The sequence below is a fragment of the Mytilus galloprovincialis genome, chromosome 14, assembly GCF_965363235.1.
Source record: "Mytilus galloprovincialis chromosome 14, xbMytGall1.hap1.1, whole genome shotgun sequence".
NCBI classification, from domain to species: domain Eukaryota; kingdom Metazoa; phylum Mollusca; class Bivalvia; order Mytilida; family Mytilidae; genus Mytilus; species Mytilus galloprovincialis.
This window is the reverse complement of record NC_134851.1, coordinates 24796199-24823973: the sequence shown is the minus strand read 5'-3', so window position 1 is coordinate 24823973 and position 27775 is coordinate 24796199. Positions and strand designations below refer to the sequence as shown.

General features: G+C 33.3%; 1 protein-coding gene and 1 pseudogene across 1 annotated transcript; one reads left to right on the top strand and one right to left on the bottom strand.

Annotated features, from left to right (window-relative positions):
• The first annotated feature begins 13701 nt into the window (after positions 1–13701).
• On the top strand, positions 13702–16949 carry LOC143059404 (uncharacterized; annotated as a pseudogene).
• A 204-nt stretch (positions 16950–17153) lies between these two features.
• On the bottom strand, positions 17154–22188 carry LOC143058227 (trypsin Blo t 3-like). The gene is made up of 5 exons (XM_076231705.1): positions 22095–22188; positions 21330–21394; positions 20178–20332; positions 17934–18012; positions 17154–17228 (listed from the first exon to the last, which is right to left on the bottom strand). The coding sequence occupies exons 1-5, from the start codon at positions 22135–22137 to the stop codon at positions 17172–17174; spliced, it is 399 nt and encodes a 132-aa protein (XP_076087820.1). The 5' UTR covers positions 22138–22188; the 3' UTR covers positions 17154–17171.
• Positions 22189–27775: the final 5587 nt, after the last annotated feature.

The window sequence follows — 27775 nt, the reverse complement described above, 5'->3', positions numbered from 1 at the left end:
TTTCTTATCTAGTTCTAAGATATATTGTCATGTATAAATGATTCAGACAGTGGTCTATGACAAATTGGTTAGAATTCGAAGGGATAAACGATGATAAAACCTTAACAAAAACAGCAAATACAACAAATACAACAAAAAGTTGGTAAAACATTAGGCGACAACACGTGTTGTTCGTTATAATAACCTATCACGGAAATGAAACAGAAATAGAAAAAAACATAAGATAAAGAACTATTTTTCTATATGTTAAATAAAACAACAAATTAACAATAGATATAAGAAGATGTGGTGTGAGTGCCAATTAGACAACTCTCCATCTAAATAACATTTTTTTAAAGTTATAAACCATTAAAGGTCAATGTACGGCCTTCAACACGGAGCCTTGGCTCACACCGAACCACAAGCTATAAAGTAACAAAAAATTACTTGTGTAAAACCATCCAAACCGGAAAACCAACGGTCTAATATATATGAAAAACGAGAATCGAGAAACACGTATAAATTGCAGGAACAAACGACAACTACTGTATATCAGATTCGTGACTAAAAACAGGTGCAACCATTTGCAGCGGGATTAAACGTTTTAATGGTACCAAATCAATTGGCAGGCTTAACTGAATAAAAAAAAAACGTAAATTACTAGTAACACACTATGAACGAATGAATTTGATCTGCGATATCTGAATGCAAATGCACAGTTAATAAAATATTAGGAAATAACATGCAAGGCTACAAAGCAAACAAACAAGTTCAAACAAAGCCATGGCAAGACACAACTGCGAAATATTAAAAACTTCGAAAAAAATCACTTTTGAAAAAACTGGTATTAATAATATATACAGGTAAATGAAAAATAACTTTGTCGTTTTATGTATACTCCTTATGTGTATAAAATTCTTCCAATAATTAGGAATACCAAGAAAGTTCTATCATATAAATACATAAGTTAACACTGCACTACATACACATTGGGGTGAATATGAACAATAAAACTATACAATTAGAGCTAGCTAATACTTCCCTGTACAGATTCAAGGAGAATAATCGTGAAGTTCATACAAATGTAGTACGAAGAAGTGAAAATTAGATGATATTTCAAATAATCAAAGATGGTCTATAGATGTCGCAGGAAAAATGGGACACCATATAAAATCGACTTGGGATGAGGGATAAATCACCATAAACCCATAAACTTGTCGTTGTAATGCGTGTGGGCCATTTCTGCATTTAATGAGTCGTCCAATATATAAATACTTTATTATATATAAATCTGCAAGTATACAAATTGTAAACCAAGTTTACAATTATGTTCCAATAAATATGAACAATATATATACTGAAATATTTGCATGCAACGGAGCTTTATTCTGACCTTAACTTATATACCAAAATGCGGCGTTCAAGCCATACTGAATTCTATATATGAAATACTAAAATAACTTTACTTTAATTGAAACATTTTAAACATTGCTAAAAGAATAAATAAATTTATTAATTAACTACACTGTTATTGGACTTAATATGATGAAAACTGCCTATGCAATATAATGTGTAAACTGGGCCAATACAGAATAACTCGGCCAATATAGATTTTTTTCTGTATTGGCCGAGTTATTCTATATTGGCAGAGTTGACACAAGTGCAGGATTTCGGAACGTCTCTAGATTTTACATCGACAGTCACGATAAACACAAACTGAAAGTAAACAGTTGTTTTGAAGACGCAGTTGTCATTTAGTTATCTTAAACATGCTGAAATCAGGCGAAAGACGGTCACATTCATTTAAAAGGTATTTTGAAGGCAGACGATAGAACTATTTCGGGTTTGGGGAACGAGTAGATTATCACAAAGTTCATTTCTTGACGACCTCATAATTTCACGATTGTACACATCGATTTTAAATTAGTTTCTGCATAACACATGCAATGGCAGTACCTTTCCAATTACTATTTATGTGTTGCGTCTAAATTTAAGTTGTAACACTTTATAGTGACCGAAAAGGGTAGAAAAATTCATCAGATGAGAAAATGCTGAAGACACCTGGCCCTGCATCTAATAAAAAGAAACAAACAGAGATTTGGATAGTTCCACTTCAAGGTAAAAATATTTATCTCTTTTGAAATGAAATTAAAAAAATATTGTAACACTGTAGTTAATTAATAAAGATATTATCACGTGTATTTCTGTATTGGCCTTGTTATTGGTCCTCGGCCAGCTGTATTGTCCTTCGGCTTCGCCTCAGGCCAATACAGCAAGCCTCGGACCAATAACAAGGCCAATACAGAAATACTTACGTAATAATATCATAGTACAAGTACCTGCAGCGTAGACATTAGTCTGCCGCCTCCCCGATTGTAATAATGACCAGTGACTAACTTTAAAAGTGAAATTGTATTAATATATATATGGTTAGTATTGCCGCGCTTTGAGCTCATGCATAACTCATGCTTTTTTAATATAAATATATATCATTTAAATAATAATAAGAATCGCTTTAACTTTCTATTGTACTAATTTAAATATTGAGTACGTAAAGCAAAGCATAGCGTATAAAGCTATAGTCTATTTCAAAATATGCAGCGCAAAACTATTGTCGTCAATCGTCAAGAAACATGATGATATGAAATATGAATATGATATGAATGGAAAACATATAACACGGAAAACACAATTAATATGAAATGCATAATAATGAAACAAAATGGATAAATATATCCGGTGACATACACCCCCTCCTACAAAAAGTTTCGTCTCGAAACTATATCGAAACCAATATATTGAACCTTATACAATAATATATGACACTTTTGAAATTTGGGCATTCTAGATAGGCATGCGGCAAACGCCTCTATACCATATAGCAATGACCAAAATTCAAGACACTCAATAGGATTCCCAAACAAATAACAAACAAAAAACAAAAAATATCAAAAAGTTAAATAAAATTAAGAAAATCTTCCCTCATTGCTTTGAATTGCCTTTGACAAACGATCAATCCAAATTCTTGCCAAATCAAATGTAGGATGTATCCCATCCACTAATCTGTTATACAAATATCTAAATTTTCCACTCTTACATTTATGTACAGGAGAATGAAAAAATGGAGTGATAACATGATTTGTTTGATTAAATTCTGTAATAAAATTATTTACATCCTGTATAATGGAGTTAAGTTCTAGCTGCATCCTATCGTATGCATTCTCATACTTTAAATGACTTGTTTTTCCAATAGACAATCTATGTAAATTCCAAAGACAGAAACTCATAGTTGTAATAGTAGCAAAAACTACCTTACAATTTATACTTTGCAATTTAGTTTCTGTATTTACTATAGTATTCTTTAGTCTCAATGCATGTTCAAAACAACTATTGTCAGTTCTTTTAAGAAATGATTCCTCATAATTTGATCTACGATTCCTTTCTAAAGAACAAATATCCGGTATTCCAGCTATGAAATACACGATTTTCAGACCGTCTATATCTTTAAGATCATCATATGCATATTTGCACAAAGTTTCCAATTTTCCTCCAGGCACTACACGTAACGTTTTACAACGAACTTTGCCTTCTAGAACTTTTCCTCTACTAGACGTGTAAATATATGTATGCTGATTCATTTCTGTGAAACAAACAAAAATGAAACTAAATAGAAATAAAACTAAATTCCAAATATCAATAAAAAATATTCAAAAGTTAAAACATTAAAATACTAGTATCTAACATAATCTTGAAAACGGACTGGCGGTTTCATTTTCTACTCGACCGCCGCACTTGAATTTCAGACTCTGGTTGGACATAATCTAAAGCGTTCGGCGCATGATTATCAGAGGCGCTTGACGCTTGATTATCAGGACTGGTTTCTGATTCACTACTGACGGGAACTGGGTTGCTAAACTCAGATACATCTAAAATACTTGACCTCTGACCATCAGATTGTTCAATACTACTGTCAGGACTACTAGATCGCTGACTTACTTCATCTAGATTCAAAATGCCTGGATGAAATTCATCCGCTAAAGGGTTCAGAGGCAGTACTATATCTACTCGACGCCTCGGGCAATCGTGTACTAAAAACTCTTCTTCTGTATCAGATTCAGAATTATCAGATGAAGTATTTGAAACAACTTGGTCGTCCGTAGTGATTTCGTCCACTGTTATATCAGAGTCTAAAACTTTGTCTACTAATACAGACGGACAATATTTCTTCTTTGAAACTACATTTCTCTTATCTTGGGAGTTCTCACTACACTGAGGGTTTAAAATGGGAATGGAAGTAATGGGAAGTAACATATTCCTATGTACTGTTTTACGGCCCCGACCGTGTTCCTGTCTGATGATATAAACCGGAATATCAGAGTCAGGTTTTGAAACTATAACATAAGGTTGTTTACCCCACTTATTTTCTAATTTATGTTTCCCTCTAAACGCCACATTTTTAAGTAGAACTCTATCACCAGTCTCCAGTACTGACTGTCCGACTTTCAAATCATATCGCGTTTTATGACGTCTCCCAGTCCTTTCGGCTGATTTTTCAGCTGTTCTATAGGCAAACTGCAGTCGTTTTTTCAAATCACTCACGTATGCAGAGTGATCTTTCGTAATAGACTGGTTTGGATTACCTATAAAAGCATCAATGGCAAGCCGCGGGTGCCAACCAAACATCAGATAATGTGGGCTGTATCCAGTTGTATCGTGTTTTGTTGCATTATAGGCATGTACTAATGGCGCAACATACACTTTCCAATTGGATTTCTTTTCATCATCAAGAGTACCCAACATGTTTAATAAAGTCTGGTTAAAACGCTCGCACTGACTATTCCCTTGCGGGTGATACGGAGTAGTGCGAGATTTTTTTATGCCTGCTAATCTACACAGTTCCTGGATAACCTTACCCTCAAAATTTCGTCCTTGATCACTGTGAAATCGAGATGGAAAAGAATAGTGCTGAATAAAATTTTCCCATAATGCTTTAGCTGTAGTTTTAGCGGACTGATTTTTCGTAGGTATAGCTTGAGCGTACCTCGTAAAATGATTCGTAATGACCAAAATATTCTCATATCCTCCCTTTGACTGCTCAAGAGTTAGAAAATCTATACAAATGAGCTCCAAAGGGTAGGAAGAACATATATTTACCAATGATGCAGAATTCCTGCACTTCGACTTTCTGAGTATGCAGTTCTGACAGTTCGAAACTTTTCTCTCTACGTCTCTATCAATACCCGGCCAAAAATATCTTGATTTCACAAGTGATAAAGTACGATCGCGCCCCTGGTGACCTACATCGTCATGCAGAGCAGTCAGTACTAGTTCATGGTAAATGGAAGGTAATACTAGTTGAAACACAGCTTCATGATTAATGTAGCTTTTCCTATATAAAACTTTATCTTTCAGGCAAAGTTTATCCCATTCTCTCAATAATCTTCGGACAAGATCCGTCTCATGAGACATCTGACGCTTAGTGAGTCTATGAACGGTTGTAACTAAATCAATAACTCTACTTAAGCATGAATCTTGTCTCTGCTCATACGTCCAATCTATATCAGAGAATTTGGATGTATCGGCCAAAATCTCGCTATCGCTGTCTATAAACTGAACATCATGTGACAAACATATAGTTTCAATAGCAGGGTTTGTATCTGGAGTTAATACTATAGATTTACAAATAGCCTGAACTACGTCACTAAAAACTTCTTTACAATCGGACGGAAGTCTAGAAAGAGCGTCAACGTCAATATTTGACTTGCCTGTTCTATACACAATGCTGAAATCATAGTTTGACAATGAAGCAACCCATCTATGGCCGGTAGCATCTAATTTAGCTTTACCGAGAACGTACGTAAGTGGATTATTATCCGTTCTAACGGTAAATTTGCTACCAAAGAGATAATCATGAAACTTATCAGTTACAGCCCATTTAAGCGCCAAAAATTCTCTTTTATGGGCTGGATATAACTTCTCTGGGCCACGTAAGCTACGACTAGCGTAAGCTATCACCCGTTCTTTACCCTCCTGTTCTTGATACAAGACGGCACCTAAACCGGTACCACTTGCATCAACGTTTACAATGAAAGGTAATGAAAAATCTGCATATGCAAGAACTGGTGGGTTTGTCAACTTTTCAATAATAAGATCAACAGCATTCTGTTCCTCGGGACCCAATTTCCAAGGACTATGCTTACTAGACTTCTTTCGTTTAGACCCAAGGTTCTTCTTGTTCGTAGGGTGTCCAAGAAATAGGTCATTAAGAGGCTTTGCAATCTTAGCGTAGTCTCTAATGAATTTCCTGTGATAGGAAGTGAAACCTATAAACCTACGAAGGTCCTTAATGCTCTTTATAGCTGGCCAATTTTGGACTGCTATAACTTTCTCTGGGTCGGTTTTGATACCGTCGGCGGACACTATAACACCAAGATATTTAATCTCCTTCTTAAAAAATTCACACTTGCTACCTTTGAGTTTTCAGCCTTGGTGTTTAAGACGACTAAAAACAGACTCAAGCCTAGCAAAATGGTCATCTATGTTACGTGAAAATACCACAATATCGTCTAAAAATACTTTAAGCATTCACGCAAATGAGCTTCTCCTATGCATCTTTCCATCAATCTTTGAAACGATGCCCCTGCGTTTGTCAGACCAAAGGGGAGCCTATTGAATTCATAGAACCCCAATGGACCTAACGAAAACGCGGTCTTATGCTTGTCTGACTCTTTAATGCCCATTTGCCAATATGCCGAACGAAGGTCCAGTCGCGTAAAGTATTTAGCCCCAGCTAAACAATCAATTGTCTCGTCAATGCGAGGCAAAGAATAACTGTCCCGAATTGTCTTCTTGTTTAAAGACCTAAAATCTAAACAGAAGCGCAAAGAACTGTCCTTCTTGCGCACGAGAACCGCGTTACTGGCGTAAGGACTGTTAGACTCCCTTATACAGCCCGCCTCCAGCATTTCACGTACATGTTCTCTTACCACATCGAACAATGCTGGAGGAATACGCCTGTAAGGTTGTCTAAAGGGTTTGTCATCCGATAACTGGATCTCGTGCTCCATCAGATCTGTGAGCCCAATGTCAGTGGGTCCTTGGGAGAAAATAGACCTATACCTGCTAACTAAACCTTTCAATCTGAGTTTAGTATCATCAGGAACATCGAAACTCTCTAAGTTAATTCCTAGGGATGATAACTCCTGATCAGACAAACTCCTTTTCTCTTCATCAACAGCGCTTTCAGCACTTTGCACATCTACATGACGGACAACCTTAACCTCATTCAGAGAACACAAGTGTGTTTTAGGTTTTATGACCATAGCTTTGGCCGTCATGTTAAATATTCTAACTGGGACTCGACAAGTTGACCCCTTAACGTTTACTACCCGTGGGCATACTGACACATCTTACAAGTCATCTGACAGACTCTCAGTCACTACTGTACATGCTTCTGGTGTCTTAGACCTTGCTAAACCAGATACATTTAAGACAGATAAAGGTTTGATCTTGATGGGATTTTTATTCGTAGAGTAAACTTGACCTATTGCTTCATCTTTGATAGAATTAAAAGCAATATCCCACTCTCTTGGGATCTTGTCTATGTTAGTTTGCTGTCTACCAACCATAGAACATGAATCTAACAATCTGATAACATTTGTACCAATAATAACAGGTACATTTTTGTTATAATCAGTAAGAGAGACAACCAACAATGGTATCAAAAAATCTTGCTCTACAAAATCAACCTTTATACTAGCTTCTATGTAACCTAAATACGGTAAAGTGGTACCTCCTGTCACACTAATTGATAAGCTAAAGTCATCTAAACTTTTCAATTCAGGTGAAGGTGTTAACTCATTCAACATACATTCAGATATTGTTGATATCATGGACCCTGTATCAATCAAAGCCTTACACTTTGTATTATTAATGTAAATAAAAGATTCATTTGCTAATTTATAAAACCAATCATACGTTGAGCAAGAATGCTCTGCGTACAAGTATCAACAAGTTTGGGACTAGGCACATTCTCAGGCCTATATAAGTCTCTGGTTTGTCCCTCAACCGAGACCTTTACTCGTTTAAACCCCTCGTCTGAGAATTATAATTCTGGTTTTGTTGGTTTCCTGTATAGCCACGGCCACGCCAGCCACGGTTATTATTGAATCTACCCCTTCTATCAGACCCTCGATAGTTTCCGCGACCTTGGCCACGAAACTGACTATTTGACGAACTTGTATGATCATCAGGTTTACTTTGTTTTAATTTCTTTAACTCACCCTCAAAAATTAGATGGAACCACCACACGCATTACAACGACAAGTTTATGGGTTTATGGTGATTTATCCCTCATCCCAAGTCGATTTTATATGGTGTCCTATTTTTCCTGCGACATTGGAGGTTCCACCGAGATCGTCCAACGTTTATTGTTATACAGTCAAATTCGAGAAAATGGTTCCGGAACAATTTGTACCGCTACTTCATGGTGAGACAACAACCAATTGTCAACTTTAATGTCAGCAACTGCTTTATATGTTGTGAATTTACGACTGTGAAACCCTGTTGTTTGAAAGGTATATTTGAAATTCATATTTCTTATAGTGCGCATATCTACCGGGAAGCTCATACTACATGTAAATATGTTTGATGTTATTTATTATTAGTGAAAGTCAATTACAAATTTCAACTGAAACATGCACGGTCAGCATACCTGTGAAGGTGAATGTGTATTGCTTTATCACGTGACAACCTAGACATAGAAGGAATTTAATCGATCAACCTTCCGCACGGATGGAGATTTTTACAACTGTTGCCGGTGAACTGTAGTAGTATTTATTTGACATTCATTTATGTTATAAATATTTATTGATTTAAAAATTCATTGTGTTTTATTGTTTGAATATATTTTATCATCTATACTGTATTTTACAGATTTGATTATTGTTTGTGCATGAATAGAAGCACGCACCTGATTTAACAAGTTACGCACTAATAGTTACAGCAGCGACTTAAGAAAGCGACTTGCATTGAAACAGACATATGAGTAGGTTCATCATCATTACATCCACGGTGGGTATGGTTGTCCTGCGAGAGAACGTTCTGTGCTGGTGATTCGGTCCTGACGGGTGCTGGTGATCAATGAAAAAATGTAAACAAAGACGAAAATGATGATTTTTGACGTTTTCACTCACAAAAAAAGGAAGAAAACAGTTGAGATTTTTCAATTTTGTTTCTTATGGGTTCATATGTAAACCATTAAAAAGTTGACCCTCTAAACTGTTTCAGTAAGCGTAACACAAAAATGCTCATTTTCAGAAAATCTAGAACTGAAAAAAATATAACAAAAATGCTCATAGAGTCCGCTTTCTATACCGCAATCCACACGACAAAACTATTTTGTGAAAAAACATTGCAATTTATTGAAATTTAGCATTTTCTCAATTTATTCATGTCCTGATACTGTGCTGGTGGGTCCTGTCATTGTGCTGGTGGGTCCTGATACGGTGCTGGTAATTTTGGATAAGAAGTTGGTCATATTTGAAACAAATGTTACAAAATCAATAAAATTGGGCAGATAATTGTTGTCAATAGGATCTATGACTCCTATTTTGGCTCTTGTGCATCTATTTGGCTGTTTAATATGTGTTTTCAAATGATCGTAACTTGTATTACATAATTACATAAATGGGCAACATCTTTCGTCCAATATCAGATATTCTAATATGGCGTCCTTATTACGCTTTGTAAACAAAGCCGTGTTCTAATGAGCACAAAATATGTTTGACACATGCGCACGAACTCACTGTTTATATTAACGTTATTTCCATCGTTAATCCTTTAAAATATATACATTTAAGCAGCTATCATAAACTTTTATTATATTTTTTTATGAAACAACATATATTTACCCTACTCGTAGCTTTTAAACTTATCAAATACGAAATGCAATGCACAGACTCCTCTAGGAGGAAACGGCAACAGCCAAACGTTTTTACGGTAATTTCGTACGCTTCGACCTATAAAAGTACTGTATTTGTCCAAATAGAATCGAAATAATTCCTTCATGTCATGCCCTATGCTCATTTTAATATGGGTAGGCATTATATTTGACCACATTTTACACCTCGCTAACGCTCAGTGTAACATATAGACAAATATAATGCCTACCCATGTTAAAATGAGCATAGAGCATGACATGAAGGAATTATTTCTTAAACAATATATAGTATCTAAAATAAGAATAGTTTTATTCTAATATATTAATATAAGATATTAAATGCCCCTTACATTGATGCTTCGACAATGATCAAAGCCCATGCCACATAGACATGTTTGTTAGCGCTCTCCATACCCCTCCCCACTTCCACCCAACCAACCCTCCTCGTTTCCTCCTTCATTGTTACAGTGGTACACCAACACAACAATTTATCACATAAAATAATAACACAAAGACAAACATTATTGAACAACAAATGCTCACAGGTACTGAAAGCTAGTTCAAAGCCGCATTTTCAACTAATAGATAAACCATGTTCTCATATACAAAAATCCCAATCGTGTCGATTAAAAAAGTCTCAAAACTTAAGTTCACATTTTAATGTTTGATGAAGCAGAACTTTAAAAGTGTGCAATGAATCTTGTTATTATGTTTACATAAGACTTATTAAGGAATTAAGAAGGTACCAAGAAATATTTTACAGTTCAATTTAATGATCATGAATGGAAGGAAATGGTACGGAAGTCTACATAGGACAAAAAGAAATTGATAGTATTTTTTGGCGAAAGACTTAAACGCTTCTTTGCATTATATAGTAAAGCTCTTCTATAAAAGCATGCAAAAAAAACTTTGATTGACTTATTGCTATGTTTGCATGTATGTTTTCAAACAATAGGTAGGCGGAGTTTCAATACATACTGGGATTTGATTCGACAAATACAAACTGACAGGAATTGAAGTTAATGTTTATTGTCCAAACAAATTCTAGTATATAGTAAACAGACTACTTACCTGTCGTTTACAAACATCCAAACAATCATAGCAAGCAATTTGATCAATGGTTTGCTTTGCATATATTTATAGAAGAGCTGTAAATTCTAAAAAAAAAATCTTGTTGTCGTAGATTGTTAAATCCTCAACAAAACCTCAATAACTTTGTTGGAACGAATAAAGGTTTTAAATAAAATGTTCGTGTACTTTTTAGCTTCCACCCTGACGAGGCATGTTAGCTGCTCGTATACTGTTGCACCTGACGCACGGAAACTTTTACATTTCCATCTTCTTTTCTGAAATATTTTACCCAGCTCATACTTGACAGGATTGTTATCCTAGTAAAAGGTGTAACCAATGAATTGAACACAAGTTAAAAATTCCACAATACTATATATTTCATTTTATGTGTCAATTTGTTTGAAAAAAATCGAAAGAAAGTTTTTTTAATGTCATAATTATCTGTCGCTTTCTAGATCTATGCTTAGCATTTATTTCAGATGACATGGACTCCTCACCCTGGTGACCCTGCTGCCTTTCATAACTTTATCCGTATACATATATCAATAGATAAACAAAAGGCTGCAACTGGTATTTTTGTATTTAAAATGATTCGTTGTAATAAGAATATGTGTGGTGAATGGAAACTGTGAGGGTCAAAATCTTAAATTGTTTATAAATGTTGCTGGACCCAGTTTCGTTATCTGATCTGAATTTTCTGAAATGTGCAAGGTAGATAGGTATTGGCCTTTTGATTTGTTTACTCGGTAAGTTTTGCCCTAATTACTTGAATTTTTGCAATATTAAAGCCGATTTCAATGAGTGTGTAGACAAAGGGAATATCTCTGGTTATCTTGCTTGCTGAACAGAAAAGTCATTGTTAGGTTATACTACCCTACTTTAAGAATAGACTAGTCCGACAAATGACACATCTTTCTGTCTGTAGGACCAGGCTACTTCGAAAGGAGGGTAGTATACCTTACATAACAATGACTTCACGGTTTAGCTAACAAGCAAGCTAACCAAAGATATTACCTTAAATTTTGCCTACATACTCAATGGAATCGGCTGTAACTAAAAACTCGAATACATTTTAACAGACAGTGGTCATGTTTGTTGATGAATATTGTTTTTCCTAGATTCACTCTTGAAAAATCATTTGGTAACATTTGGTCAAGTAATTTCAGAAAAGATCTTTTTGTAATTGCGGACGCCAAGACAATACATGAACCTCACACGACCCCTCGACACAGGTGAGCTTATATATGATCTTATAGCGATTCGGTTTGATAACCAGTTGAAATTAAGCCAGTTTTTTGTGTGTGCAGATTTGTATTGTTTTAAACTGTTATGACCTTTTAAAGTTAAATGTAGGTGTTTATAATCTAAGAATTTCTTTTTTAAACTTATATACTTGTTTTATACTCAATTGGTAGTATGAAGCTACGAGATATTTTAATTTTTGAAATTGACATATTCTAGTCTGCCCTTTCATAAAATAGTGATTTTTTTTAGTGTTCTATCGAACTTTCGAAAAAAAATACCTGATAACCGTTCAGACAAAAAAAAAATATGTTGAAAAAATCTTACATATATAGCAAGTGATTCTTTTAAAGCTATAAGATACATTTTTCTTTTAAAATACAACTTTTAAATCTTACGGGAAACTATTCCAAGCTTAAAACTTTCACTGTAACCTCGCTGTAACTTATCAGCCAACCTCCCCCCCCCCCCAAAAAAAAAAAAAAAAACAACAAAAAACAAACAAACCCGCAATACTATTGTCATTCTTATGGTCAGCACTAAATTGTTCCAAAACAAATGTGTTTTAAGCTGCTAAAGACATATGATTCAAACGCTCAGAAAGTCCTTTGTTCTATATTTTTGCTCTCCATTTTTATGCAAAAACTTTTACATTTTTATTTTATGGGTTATTGTTGAAGGTCGTACGATGACGTATGGTTGTTACCACATACTTCCTTTGGTTTCTTATGGAAATTTGTCCATTGACAACAAACATACCACATCATCTACTTTATATAAGTATTGTATAAATTACAACGTATTTTGGTGATCTTGCAAAATGATCGTAATCCCGAAAATCGTAAATATATTTTCTTATCTTGAAAGGGGGCAAGAAGATTTCCATTAACAGGCCAATAAATAAGATTACAGTTAATTTAAAAAAAAAATTAAAAAAATAGGGGTATTTTTTTCTCTCATAATAACAGTAAACAGATTCACAACAATGTCAATTTCAAGAAAGCAGACAACAGTTAATTAGTCAATAACAGTACAGCATCAATGATCTAGAATATATATGCCACTTTTAACTAAAATTTAAAGGCACAGAACCAGGACATAGGAGCACAGAACCAGGACCGTTTTTCTTATCACCAGCACAGCGTCAGGACAATTCCGTTTAACGAACTTGCACGACTTTTGCAATATAATATTGTTGTAATATACTTTGCATGGTACTTATGACGCATCAGAGAAAAATTAAGCAACAAAACAGTCGTTTTATTGCCGTTCTGATACAATGTAAACAAACCCACCAGCACAGAATCAGGACCCACCAGCACCTGACAGGACCAAATCACCAGCACAGAACGTTCTCTCGCAGGACAACCATACCCACCGTGACATCATTTTCATTTCATTCATGTGTATTGTCCTTTTTTTGTTTTGTTTATTTTGTGTTGTTTTTGTCGTTGGTTAAAGTTCAAGTGATGGCTGAAGCGGAGTCAAAACAAGGTTTAAAAACTGAACCTAAGGTTTCAGAAGAACACGTTCAGAAAATGATTGAGTTTTTGAATCATAATACAAGCTTTAGAGTCGTAACATCAGATGAGTTTGATAAATTAAGTAGTGAGAAGCATGTATCTTTTGGACATAGTACTCCTATAAAGGGAACTACTGCTCATACTATCCTCCTTTGGCACCTGTTAGGTCTTCGTCTATAGCAAGAGTGGCAACTTATGCTGCAGGTTTTGGTAATAATACTACCGTTTCTTGTTCAAACTCTTCATATGCAAAGCCCAAGATACCTGTATTTTCTGGGGAAGAAAAAAGTGAAGTGTCTTTTGACGTATGGAAGTTCGAAGTTAAATGTATAATACGGGAAGGTAATTATACAGATACTGTATAATTGCAGTGTATAAGAGGGTCCCTGAAAGGTAAAGCTAGGGGTTTATTGTTATCACTCCCAGATGGGGCTACACCCACACAGATTATTGAAAAATTAGATGGGATATATGGAAATGTGTTCAGTAGTGAAGCATTGCTTCAAAAGTTTTACATGGAAACTCAGAAACAAGGTCAGTCTGTTGCTGATTATGGTATGAGACTTGAAGATAAAAAGGTCAAATTAGCTCACAGGCTAAAAACGACATGCTTAGATCAAAGCTGTGGTCAGGTCTCAGAGATCCCCTTTTGAAAAATGCTAGTCGTTATAAATACGATACTGTTGAAAAATTTGATCAGTTATTAAAAGAGATCCGATCTATTGAATTGGACTTATCAAATTATGCCTCAGGTTCTGACAATAAGATTCAACATCAACCTGCGGTTGTTGAACAGTCAGGTATGCAAGAGATGATTAAGTCCATGAAGCTTTTGAATACTAGAATGGAAAACATATAACACGGAAAACACAATTAATATGAAATGCATAATAATGAACCAAAATGGATAAATATTTCCTGTGACATAGACAAAATGCATATTAATATGAACTAACAAAAAAGCATTATAAACAGTAACAACAGGTCGAATTAACAAGAAAATACGATTTGGGAGTACTCGCAGTTACTATAACAGCTAGGTAAAACTGCCAAAAACGAACATTCAAACTGTCTTGATGACTTTTATGTCGAAAAATGGTTTATGTTTTTACTTAGAAACTGGGATAAACTCCATCTTAATAGTGGCACTGGACATCTGATACAATCATTTGCCAAAGTGATAATCTAAATTGTAAAAAGAGAACCAGTTCCTGTGGAAACAATTGTGAATTTTTTTTCGAGTAGGTAGAAATTAAAGAAACAAAATATGTTCAGTAATATTTTAATACGTATTGGTTACAAGTTATTAAACACCCGACACGTATAGTCTGATCCATGAGAGGAATGATGTTACCCGTGTATACACGCTTGGGTAATCAGGTAGACATCCAGTGGACTGAGACGATATAACCCATGATGTCACGCCAGCCACGTACGTCTGACCACTTACTGTACATGTCATAGGACCACCACTGTCACCCTGAAATATAAAAGACATATGTTTACATCATCTTTTCTTGTATTTGTCACCCTGGAAAAATATTATTGATCTTAATTAACGAAAATATGATAAACAGATTTATTTATTTTTCGATAAACATAAAAACTTGCCGATTCGTATTACAATTTCAACTGAACATAAGTTTGACTTAACTTTGTTATAAATAAGGCTGTTTTAATTCTCAAATGAATTGTTCACACTTTTACTGTTATATGGTATTGGTTTTTCTCAGTAATGAAGGCCGTTCTGATGCCACTAACATTGAAACCAAACTGTTTTGACATATTAAAATAACCCGAAAATATTTCTTTGTGTTTGGAACATTTTGAGAACTATATGATTATGACAATAGGATATCGATAATATTTCTTGTTAGAGATATTTTAAAAACAAATCCGGTCACTATCTAAAATGCCCGTTGTACTGTGACGCATTTTGGCAATAGTATCCTTTCACATTTTTTCATTCATCTATGCAAGATTTGTATTTTAAGCTTACTATACAAATCCTTGATCTATGCATTCATTCATTTTTCTAGTTGGTTATCATTGTCTTTATTGATTTGTGATAAGTGATTTCTGGGTTTTTTTTGGCATGTATTGCTAAAGACTTACGTTACAGGCACCGTCCTGGGGATTGCTATTTTGGTTGTGGACACAGATATGGCTTGACAGAAGATTCACTCCACTTATTGGCGACATGTAATTGGCACACTCGGTATTACGAAGGGCCAGTGTGTTTAGCTTCTGTAGGATAGTTGGTAAACCACCTTTATAATGAAAAATAAACGAAATGAATATAAGTTTTATCGTCTGATCAACACAAAATGGTTCAATCACTCTGACGTAGTTAAATTAAAAATGCATGTTTCCTCAGTACTTTTGAGGCGTGTATAAACCTTAACATTTTAAAGCCAATGATGTGTAAATAAGACGATCTAGAATATATATGACCATAAGAGATCTAAGAATAATAGCCAAATACATCAAAGGTAGTATTAAATTGAGAATGGAAACGGGAATATGTAAAAGAGAAAACAACCCGACAAAAAAGCAGAAACCAGATGAAGTCAACAAATTGGTTTACAACGCAGCCTTCTGGGTGGCAATGGGTGGATTGCCTTAGCTGGCCTCTAAATAAGATTGTGTACTAGTTTAGTGAAAATTAACTTATTATTTAACTCCAAAACATTTATAAAAGAACAAAAACTAAAAAACACAAGACAAACAAAGGCCAGAGGCTTCTGACTTTGGACAGGCGTAGAATTTCGGTGGAACTACACATGTTTTTTTTAGATCCCATCCCTCCCATATACCTTTAGCCAATGAAGAATAAATAGTCACACAGCAATACAGTAGCAATATCGAACTATTGTCCTATAAATCCATATGTGTTTCAAATGGCGTTTGTACTTTCGAAAAAGGATCGTTCAAGATAAAAATATATTTCACGTTTAGTTGGCAATGTTCAAAAATGACGTTAAACACCAACAATAAATCAAAACTTTAAAAAAAAAAACCACTCACATGTTCCACATGTTCTTCCCCAACCAGTGATGACACACGATGCACTCTCGAATAATTGCCCTGCAGGTGGAAGTGATATGGGAGCAACTGTTGAACCGAATGACAGAGATGAACTCAACTCGATCAAGGATATGTCATTTGAAATTGTCCCACTGCCATCATTGTAATTTGCATGCTAAAATGATATTGGAAGTGTAAAACTAAAACTAACAAGGTTGCATCGTTCGTAAGTGGCATGTTGCATGCATTGTAATTGCATGCTTAAACGATGTTTGCTAATGAAGAGCTAATTTATTATATCAAGGTAGATATCGTTAACATTATATTGACCAGCTGCCATTATCGCAATTTGAATGATAAAATTATATTTGCAGTGATGAACTTATTCATTAAATAAATGATATGTCATTAGCAATTGTCCCGCTGCCATCATTGTAATTTGCATGCTTATAACGATATTTGGAAATTTGGAAATGATAAGCTAAGTTTGTCTTAGTTTTATATCATTTATTTGGTAACGCGGTAACTGTCCCGCTGTCATCATTGTATTGTGCATGTTTGAACAATATTTGAGTCTAATTTCAAACTTCACAACATCGCCAAATGCACATTGGAGATAATGCTTTCTTACAAATATAAAAGTATCAATATCTAGCAAACAATTTGGTTAAAATCAATATTACGGACAGAATGTATTGGCGTACAGTTAGATGTACATTCTGACAATTTGTATCATATTAACATATGCAGTGTGACTTTAAGATAAAGAACAGCAATAAACGCGTTTTTGGTTTATGTTTTTTATGTTATGGCCTTGACATATATTTTATTCAGAACTCGATTATCGCAGACTTTTCTTTCCAGTCATAAAAAGTCGATCCTCAAATGAACATTTGTAAACGAACTACGAACAACAAAAAGGTTATTCTTATAAACATTTCTTTCAAATATATATCTACCAAAAGTGATTAATATTTGTTCATTTTATAGTGATTTAATAGTGATGTTTTTCCCTTTTTGACTTGTTATATATCATATGCTGTAGTGTACTGAATCATACAACATGATCCATCGCCCTGTAAGATTAATCGTTGACTATTTATTCAGTCATTTAATATTTCTACCCAAAAAGGAAAGTGTGATATACTCACATTGATTACTCTTCTAACTTGATATCTCTCCCCGTTGTTTCGGTTAGTGTTTCCTACTCTGATTGTGTAACCAGAACCTCTGAAATAGTAATGAGATATGGGTCATTTTCAAAAAATGTCGAATTTTGAAATTGAAAAAATTATTAAAAGTTACTTATTCAAACAACCCTCTACATAAGCAAATCAAAACAAACAGTACTTTAAGAACAACATTTTAAAAGATGCAATCTTAATGATGTCATACAAAAATATGTTGAAACATTTTTTGATCGGTGGTACATTATTTTGTCTATCCTGTTACCATTTTCAAAAGAAATTTTGGGTTATTAAGAAAAGGTTTAGATAAAATGTTAAGCTTGTTTTACGTAGACAATTAGATGGTTTTCAAGAGAATAAACGTCTATATATATTCATTCTGTAATATAATAGATTATTTGCCAATTTAACAGGTTGTACTGAAAAATGCCTCTAAAAATTGGTTTTCAAAGGTTGTAAAAATTACCACCAGTAATGCAAGTCTAAGATAGCAATTTATATTGTTCGGCATTTTTTCACCCTTTCAAATAAACCCAACATCAAGTAAATCCCTCATAAGTTAGTTTACTTTTCTCTATATTTCATTGGTAACAGGAACGTACGTTTCTGATATATTACTATATAAAAGTCTATCCTGTTACCTTTTTGTCTATCCTGTTACCGATATCAGTATTGCACCTGCGAATGCTTAATTGGGAAGATTAATACGTTATAACCTTAAGATGACTTCAAACAACGAAATATTTCATTCGTTTTGCACCTATATGTTAAGATAAAAAAATTAACGACGTTTTTGTCTACAATTGTCTATCCTGTTACTGTAACCATAGCAACCATAGTAACAGGATAGACATAACAGGATAGACAAATTTCTTCGTTTTTGATTGCTGTTGTGAAATAACTACTCCCTTTGGTGAAGTGATTATGTTTTTCTATTGTGAATTTGGTTTCCAACACGTTATTGCACTTTTTACAAGTATACTGTTGGTGTATTTAATCAAAATTGGTGGTAACAGCATAGACATGAAAAAAAGTACGCTATATTTTTTTCACTAAATGTCTTGAAATTTCTTTTCTCTACACTTTCGTTCAAGAAACGAGGCGTTTTAAATGTAAAGATTACTTTGCACTTTTGAGATCAACACTGACTGATTCAATATTCATAGGGAGAATAATTTCACGGCTGATTTAAGTAGCGGTAACAGGAAAGACATGAACCTCCTGTACGCAGATTCAATTTAGTTTGTAGATAATATGTTACATAGAATGATATAGAAGCTACGATTTTTCGTTAGAGTAATATTAAACGTTCTTAAAAAGTCCCTTTTGCAGATATCAAGGCGATCAGAAAATCGCAAAAAAATCATTTGAAATGTGTTTTTCTGACACTGTACGCAGACAAATACCCCCAAAATGGGTCTTAATTGCAGTTTAATCTTATCAAAATAGATGTAAGGTGTGTTTATTATTAATGTTCAGAATCACAAATCCGACAAGCTTTCATTTAAACCATTACAACTGAAATTTCCATTAGAAATAAAAAAGTTAGCATGGGTGTACTGAAAATTCGACATTTTTTGAAAACGACCCATATGTGGGTAAAACAAATCTTAACGCATATCTTACTTAATTATGATTTAGTATACCAAACAATGAAGATGTATTGCACGTCAAGCTTAAGATCGTCCCAAAAAATTAAAATCATCAAAAATTATTCTATTAATGTTGCAATGACTTTTAATATAAAAAAAGAAGTTGTAATATGATAGACATTGAGACAACTCTGCGCTTGAAACAAAATGACGCAGAAGTTAACGATTAACATCTATTGAACCTTGAAAATGCCACTGCGTTTTGTAATTCAAAGCATTCTTTATATTTTCAATTTTCAAAGAAGAAACGCGTACACAATAATACGCTTTTCATCATTAATGATAGTTTGATAGTTGTATTTTAACTCCTCCTAACTAATTAGTATTTATAAAAATGGAAAATCCCACAAACAAAACTCCCGAGGAAAATTTTAAACGAAACGAAACGAAACGAAAAGGGAAAAAAAATCAAATGGCAAATTCAAAAGCTTAAACACATGAAACAATTTCAACGATACCGTGAACTTATTTTTCATAGATCGTACTTTTATTGATATAAGAAAAATACTCAAACTATTTTTATGTTCTGAAATAGTAAAATGTATAAGATATTTACTGTGTGCAATGGGCAGCTGTTAGAATCCATGTATCAGTCAGAATGATCCCTCCACATGTGTGACTGTCACTGGACGTTCTGAGAGATACCTGCCATGGGAAATCTGCGATGTCTGCATTCTGTCCCTGGATGATTCTGCTGGTATTTGTCAAATGCTATGAAAATAATAAAATGGCAAATAAGATATTCTTATTAACTGTTACACTAGGAAAACACAAATGTATTTGTCTATATAGATAAGCTAGGCTATATATATAGATATTCATTTTTTTTTATTGAAGCAAAAACCAGAAAAATGTATACCCCCTATAGTAACTCGGAATAATGCCATTTACAGGTATTTAGAATTAACAAAACGTTTGACAGACTTTTTTATTTGATCGGTTTGCTGGTTGCCTAAAGTCATTTTTCATTTGAGAAGACTGCGAAGACAAGGACACTTTTAGTGCTTCTATGCTTCTACAGGTTCAGTTTTTTTTAAATGTCAATATGAATAATCGTTATTGCAGCATTATTTACATTACTCTTTTTATAAGTTAAATTTATCATGTTTGAAAGGACGTATCAATAATTAACTACATTTTATCAAACTCTTTCTTTTGAATGATTTCGAAAAACAAGTGGATTTGAAGTTCCTTAATAATGTTTAGGTGCGACAGGGGTTGAAATAGACCCACCGACTATTAAATTATAGTTTGGATTTCTGTAAATATAGACAATGATATATCCCATAGGAAATCCTTTTGCCGCTAAAACTGGGCCACTTTTACTATGAAGTTTCGTGAAAATTATATTTATATTCTTGAATGGAAAGTTGAAATGCACTTTTAGTTTATTTAAAGATCAAAATATAGGGATGTGCGGCATATTTCCAACATGCCCGAACTTCTAAGAGTTTAAACTAATAATTAAATGCTGTACTATCTCTTCACTTTTGATGACCCTTAAAATTCAAAATTCGCCACTACCATGTGTATATAAACATTGATAATATTCCCAAGTTATGTCTCTTTCAGATAAACACTTAAAAATCATTTCTGATAACCAGTACGTAAAAAAAAATTAAAAAATCTACAAATAATATATATCGCCCAAAAAGAGGCGTGGTTTGTGAAACAGTTGTATTTACAAATGGCAAACTAAGAGCTTTACCTTCAGACTGTCTTCATTCATAAGATCTTTTCCAGGTTGCCAAATCTGTAAGACCTCGGCATTACCTGAAATTTCAATTTTAATATTAAATACCAGGAAAATTATGTTTACAAATAACGACGGAGGCCTTTTTGTGTGCACAAGTCTTATTATATCAATAATATCATTTACTTACTTATTCAGTAGAAATATGATCGAATTGGAAGTTTCCTTAATCTTTTTAATAGAAGCAACACATCGAAGTATTGTTGCGAAATTATCAATCTATTTTGCATAATTACGAGAAAAACATGTAACATAATATATATATATATGATCAAAAATTTAAAAACAAATGAACGGAAGGAACTGTTAAACACACACATGCATGGCAAATCGACATACAACATTCTTTAAACAAACAAAAAATTCTTTGAAGAACAAAATATCACGAAAACGAAATCAAAGTCAGTATTTCTTTTCATGACAAGTGAGTACCTTTGTAAGCCTAAGAAACCAATGAGTCAACCCGTTACATTATAATTCTTAGTATACTGTAAATTCAGAAATTATTTTGTGCATTTTTTATTGACCCCATTATTGTGACTTTGTCATTTAAGATTAAAATGCTATTCAAAATTTCGCGAAATAGGGAAATTTTTTTGTTTAATTAATATAAAAAAATCGTATAACCCTGTCTCGTGTTTCTCAGTTATAAAATCATCGCAATAATTTCTGAATTTACTGTATTCTGTACAAACTATATATAAGAAAAATGTACATTACCAATAACTACCACACAGAGAAGGAGGACAACGGTTTGCATCATGATTCTGTTCGGATTGACTTCCTCAAATGTACATCATTCGACAGCCCTCGGGCTTTTATATCATTGCGATATAAGGAAAACGTGATACTATCTGTCTTCTGCATATTTTCCCAGCTACTTCAACTGACAAATTTATATTATTATAACCGTGAAATATCAAGGGATAGCATTTATTTGAACTATGATACAGGTATAGCCTGTTTAAAAAGCACTCGATATCTATTTTTAGTAAATTTCATGCATATTGTTAACACCACATGTTATATTCCAACGTAATAAAACATCAATTTTAGATAGGACTGGTCATTTTAAGTAACCTTAAAGTTCATAATTGCAATGTTAACAATCAATACATATGATACAATATAAAGACACTTAAATAAAAAAAAATACAATAATACCAATAGCTGATTCAAGTAAAGATTATATTATTCTGAACCGTAAGAAAACTATTCTTTCAACATAATTAATGTACAATATTTGATATGTTCTTATATAGAGATATTGACATTGATAAAAATTTAGATATAATAAGGAATTTATAATTTAATTCTTAAAAGATATATCCAACTACATAAACGATATTAATATACATTGTGAAAACTAGATTAAGAAGAAATTTAGTGTCTGAGTAGATCAGTACGATCTAACTGTTGCTACTGTACAACATACTTTTACTATGCCGAGAGACAAGACTAAAGCTATATGGAGCTTATACTAATCTATTACTAATGTATAAAGCTGTAATTTTTTCATGTTTGGACCTTGTATAGCTTCCTGAACGGTATGAGTTATACCCACTGTTAAAAGCCGTCAAGGACGAGGCTGTTCTTTCTCACCCACATGGACTTTTCTGCATAGTTATTTAATTAGCTTTCTATATAATAAAAGAAGATGTGGTATGTTGCCAATGAGACAACAATCCACAAAAGACCAAAATGACACAAACATTAACAACTATAGGTCACCATACGGCCTTCAACAATGAGCAAAGCCTATACCGCATAGTCAGCTATAAAAGGCCCCGATAAGACAATGTAAAACAATTCAAACGAGAAAACTAACGGCCTTATTTATGTAAAAAAATGAACGAAAAACAAATATGTAACACATAAACAAACGACAACCAATGAATTACAGGCTCCTGACTTGGGACAGGCACATACATCAATAATGTAGCGGGGTTAAACATGTTAACGGGATCCCAACCCTCCCCCTAACCTGGGACAGTGGTATAACAGTAGAGTGGGGTGCTCATTTTCGCCATATCTTTCCATGTTTTCTACAGTTAATGTTCAGGTCTATATGTTTTTGAAGTATACTGATATTTCTATATGAAGATAACTTCAAATGCAAAACATTCCTAAGCTTGAAAACATGTTTGTTTGGAAAATAATCATCTGTAAAGTTGGATTAAAGGGTGCATGTAATTTCGTGAAGTTTTGTCAATGGGGGACACATATTCGCCGTTTTTACACATCTATTTAAAACCATAAAACTGCAGTTTTATATAATATGTATCAAATAAATTTCATTGTGGATGAACAACAGACATTTTAAAGGTGTAAAAAACAGAACTTAAGGCCAATCAGTCAAAAAATTACTAAGAAAAAAATCTTTGAAAATCCTGTTTTTCATTCAAGAAATTGACCGAAAATCGTTGTCCGTTTTTCGATCTTTTGCAGTAGGTGCCGTAATTTTGGTTAAGTTTCAAAAATAATCATATTTATTATAAAATAATAATTTATCGGCATATTTCTTCCATTTGAGCCATCCTTTGAAGTGTTTACACCTTAAAATCATAAAACGGCGAAATTGTGTCCCCGGCGAATATGGGCCCCCACTCTACAACATAAGAAACGAACTACAAAAATCAGTTAGCACATATCATTATTAATCAAAATGCTTAATTTACGTTCAAATAGATGTTTTCTGTGAAGAAAGATCATACCACAACAAATTCTATTCAACACTTTAAAAAAAAAATCTAAGTTCAAAATTCTGTTCCCATTTTTTAGACAATTGATCCTTGTCATGGAAAGTATAAAATTGGTGAAATTGAATCATTCTAATTCGCTTATAGTGTTAAGTCTATTCATATGTATCTTTGATTTTCTCATTTGACCGTTCGCTGAAAACCTACTCAGAGTTACTTAAATAATGTGGTATCACGTGCTGTGGAAGGGTAAGCAATTGCTGTTCCATTAAAAGCAGTTGTTTTCTTCCTCGTTACAAGTACTAATATGGCCACCAGTCTCATTAAGAAAAACAATCAACGACCATTTTAATAGGATGCGAAACTGTTTTGCCTTATTCGTACGAATCACAAAGTTTGTAATCGGAAATTTAACAAGAAAGTCAAATCTTACTAAAGCATCAATTTAATAGACATAAGACATTCATAATAGAATAGTTCACTTGACTCGGTGGCTCACAAGAAAAGGAAAATAATTTTCATGTCAGACAAGTCGAGTTGTTAAGTTTAAAGTACCTTGTACTAACTATATAATTAACGGATCTTAGCCTAATGGTATACTTAAGTTCAGTTAAGTTATACAAAGTACTTCAAACATTCATGATTTTTTATTTTGAATGATTTCGAAAAAAATAATTTTGAAAATTCCTAATTCTTTAACTGCGTTTACGCTATTGTCAACCGTCCTTGTGAGATGTAATTTGCTTATCCACACTTTATCACTAAGGTAAAGAAAACATAGATAATATATCTTTATCGACAAAACTTTAAAATCAATACACCTAATCTGCAAATTTTCCAACTTTTATAGATAATAAGAGGAAGTAATCTAACAGGAAGAAAGGGAGAAATATGTTGATGCTTTTAAAACTAATACTTTCAACTACCATATTTGCCTCAGCGTTATCAAGTAAGTGTTACAATATTTGCATTAATTTTTATAAACAGGTACTATTAGTTTAAATAAAAATAGATAGACTTATATGTACGGAAGCGTATAGGGGCCTTATATTAGTTAGTTAACAATGCTTAAGAAAACTTAATTAATACAATACCATGCCCTATAATGCATTATAATAATTTTGCAGTTTTAATAATAAAATATTAAATTGTTTTAATTTAGATAATTTACTCACTTATAAGAGATTTATCTCCTTTATTTATGGCGATATTAAGTCTTACTAATTTTAAGGATGTTAAGTTAAATATCTTTATTTTTTAGAATTTATTAAGTTGCATTAAATAAAACACTTTAATGTTAAGGAAACTTAATTAAGGAGTTTTCATCAATTATACTGTTTTAAATTGTTTTAATTAAGTTCATTTACTAACTTATGATAGATAAATCCAACTTAGCTAAGTCATTTTATTTTTTATATTCATCTAAAATGTATAAATTTAAAAACTTTATTTCTAATATGGCATAACTAAAGCTAGTTAACTGAAATGGTGTATATATACAGCGAAACTTTCCCACGCATCCACTGTCGATATCTTATATGATTTCTGAAAATAAGAGATAACAAGCCAAAATCAAAAATTTTAATCATGACCTTGACCTTTGACCTTGACCTCATTTTCATTTTTTTGGACCAAGGACCTCAAATCAAAAGACCCTAGACCTCTATCACTTATGGTTTTCCAGTTAAAAATGCATATCACTTATATCAAATATAAAAAGGGAAATAACTCTCATATGGAGTCTCCGGATAGCTTCGGTCAAAATTAATCAACACATCCTGAGGATATAACGAACAATTTGGTAAAATAAATTTGTCGGTTTCTTATACGGTTGCAAAGATTAAGCGATAACAAGAAAAACAGTGTTCCGAGAGATATCTTTTACATGGAAAAGATTTTTGTTACGCGATGTCAGTTTCAAAAGCGTATTAGTTGTTCGATATCATATACCATATGTCTAAGCCACATCTTGCGAAACAAAAAACAGCGAAGGAACAAAAAATTGGCGGAAGAAAAAAAATAATAATCAGAACAAAACCAATAGGTCTTTGAATCGAAAAGGTTGAAAGACCTAATTATATCAATACAACACGTGTGATCACACTATCATATGTTAGACGTTATTTATAGTACTTGCAAAGCAGTTTTTCAAAATCGAATCATATTTGTTTTGTGATTAGTATTATAATGACAAAATTGACATATGTTACTCATGTTAGTTTTTGGGTGTTGCTCCACAACGGAAACGGAAAACGGAGCGGAAAGAATTTACATCTTTTCTTTTTGGTAACTTTATCTATATAGGAATGTGTTATATAGTATACTTAGTAACACAGTCATGTTAACAAGAAAATAAAGAAGAAGAATAAATTTAGAATAAAGGATTTTAAAGCATAAATTATTTAAATCAGTAGGGGATGATGAGACTGTGTGTTTTTGAAATATTTGATAAGGTCATGCGTACGTCTTTCATGCGATTTAGAATAGTCTACTCGATTTTTCTCTTTACATAATAATGTTGGATAAATGTCAATAAGATAGTAACCCAACGACACAAAAAGAACTTTACATACGGACTAAAAGATAGACTTTGACCTCGATTCGATAGAAAGGTTGTTAAGTAATACATTTGTTGGTAAATGTTTTTCATCGTTTTTTCTTTGTTTCTTTTTTACTTGCCTTGAATCAAGATTAGTGATGTGGTGTATTTTGTTGCATTGTTCTGAATTGTTGATATTATTCTTTGATATAATGGAAAGAAAACGTAAAAGAAACCTAATGGGGCAATGCTGTATGGACAACAACCGATAAGGAAACTCGGGAACTAGAATAGAAACTCGAATACACTTTATATTTATGTAAAATTGACTTTCAAGACAACTCGATAGTTATTTTTATGACGGAAATTATTTTTATTTTACACTTCGCATCATTTACAGATCGTATGGATGTTTCTACTGGCCAAACACCCGATTATCCAAGATATCATTTACTAAACAATACCTGACCCATAACAGTTTCTTGATATACCACAGAATCAACGGCCTGTTTGACCTGTTTGATGTTGTCCAATTTACCACGACTCTTTGCTTGCGGAAGCATAGGAATGAGTAAACCCAACATGCATTGTGTTTTCATGCCAAGAAATTGCCTCCGTTGAAATTCTGCAAACACCCCATAGAGCAAATTACATGGATGATTAATATTGACCATTTGGTATATGGCTGTGTTCTAAGCGACACTTACATGAAGGTCATAAATTAATTCCTTCAATGAAATCAAATCTTTAGCTACTAATGACTGCCGTAGGGGGTCGACCGGAATTTTTAGCGAGGATTTCTTGGCATGTATCTGGTTCCATGTAACTGTTTAATTTCGATTTAAGTAGTATATATGTGGCTTTTTCAAAATATAACATGACGGTAAATATCCTTACCGATGTGTTTGCGCAATCATTGATGACAACACATTGTCATAGTTGCAACTGCAATATTTATGAAAAGCATTGATAATATTCTAATAATCAAGCCGGTTACGCACTATGTTGGAGCATACTATATATGTTAGAGAATCTTGCAGAGAATGCATGTTTCAGATGCTTATCGAGCTTTTCTCTTCATTTGGCGTCCGTCGTCTGTTTTCGTCTTTATGAACTTTTGTAAATATCTTCTCTGAAACTACTGGGCCAATTTTACCGAACAC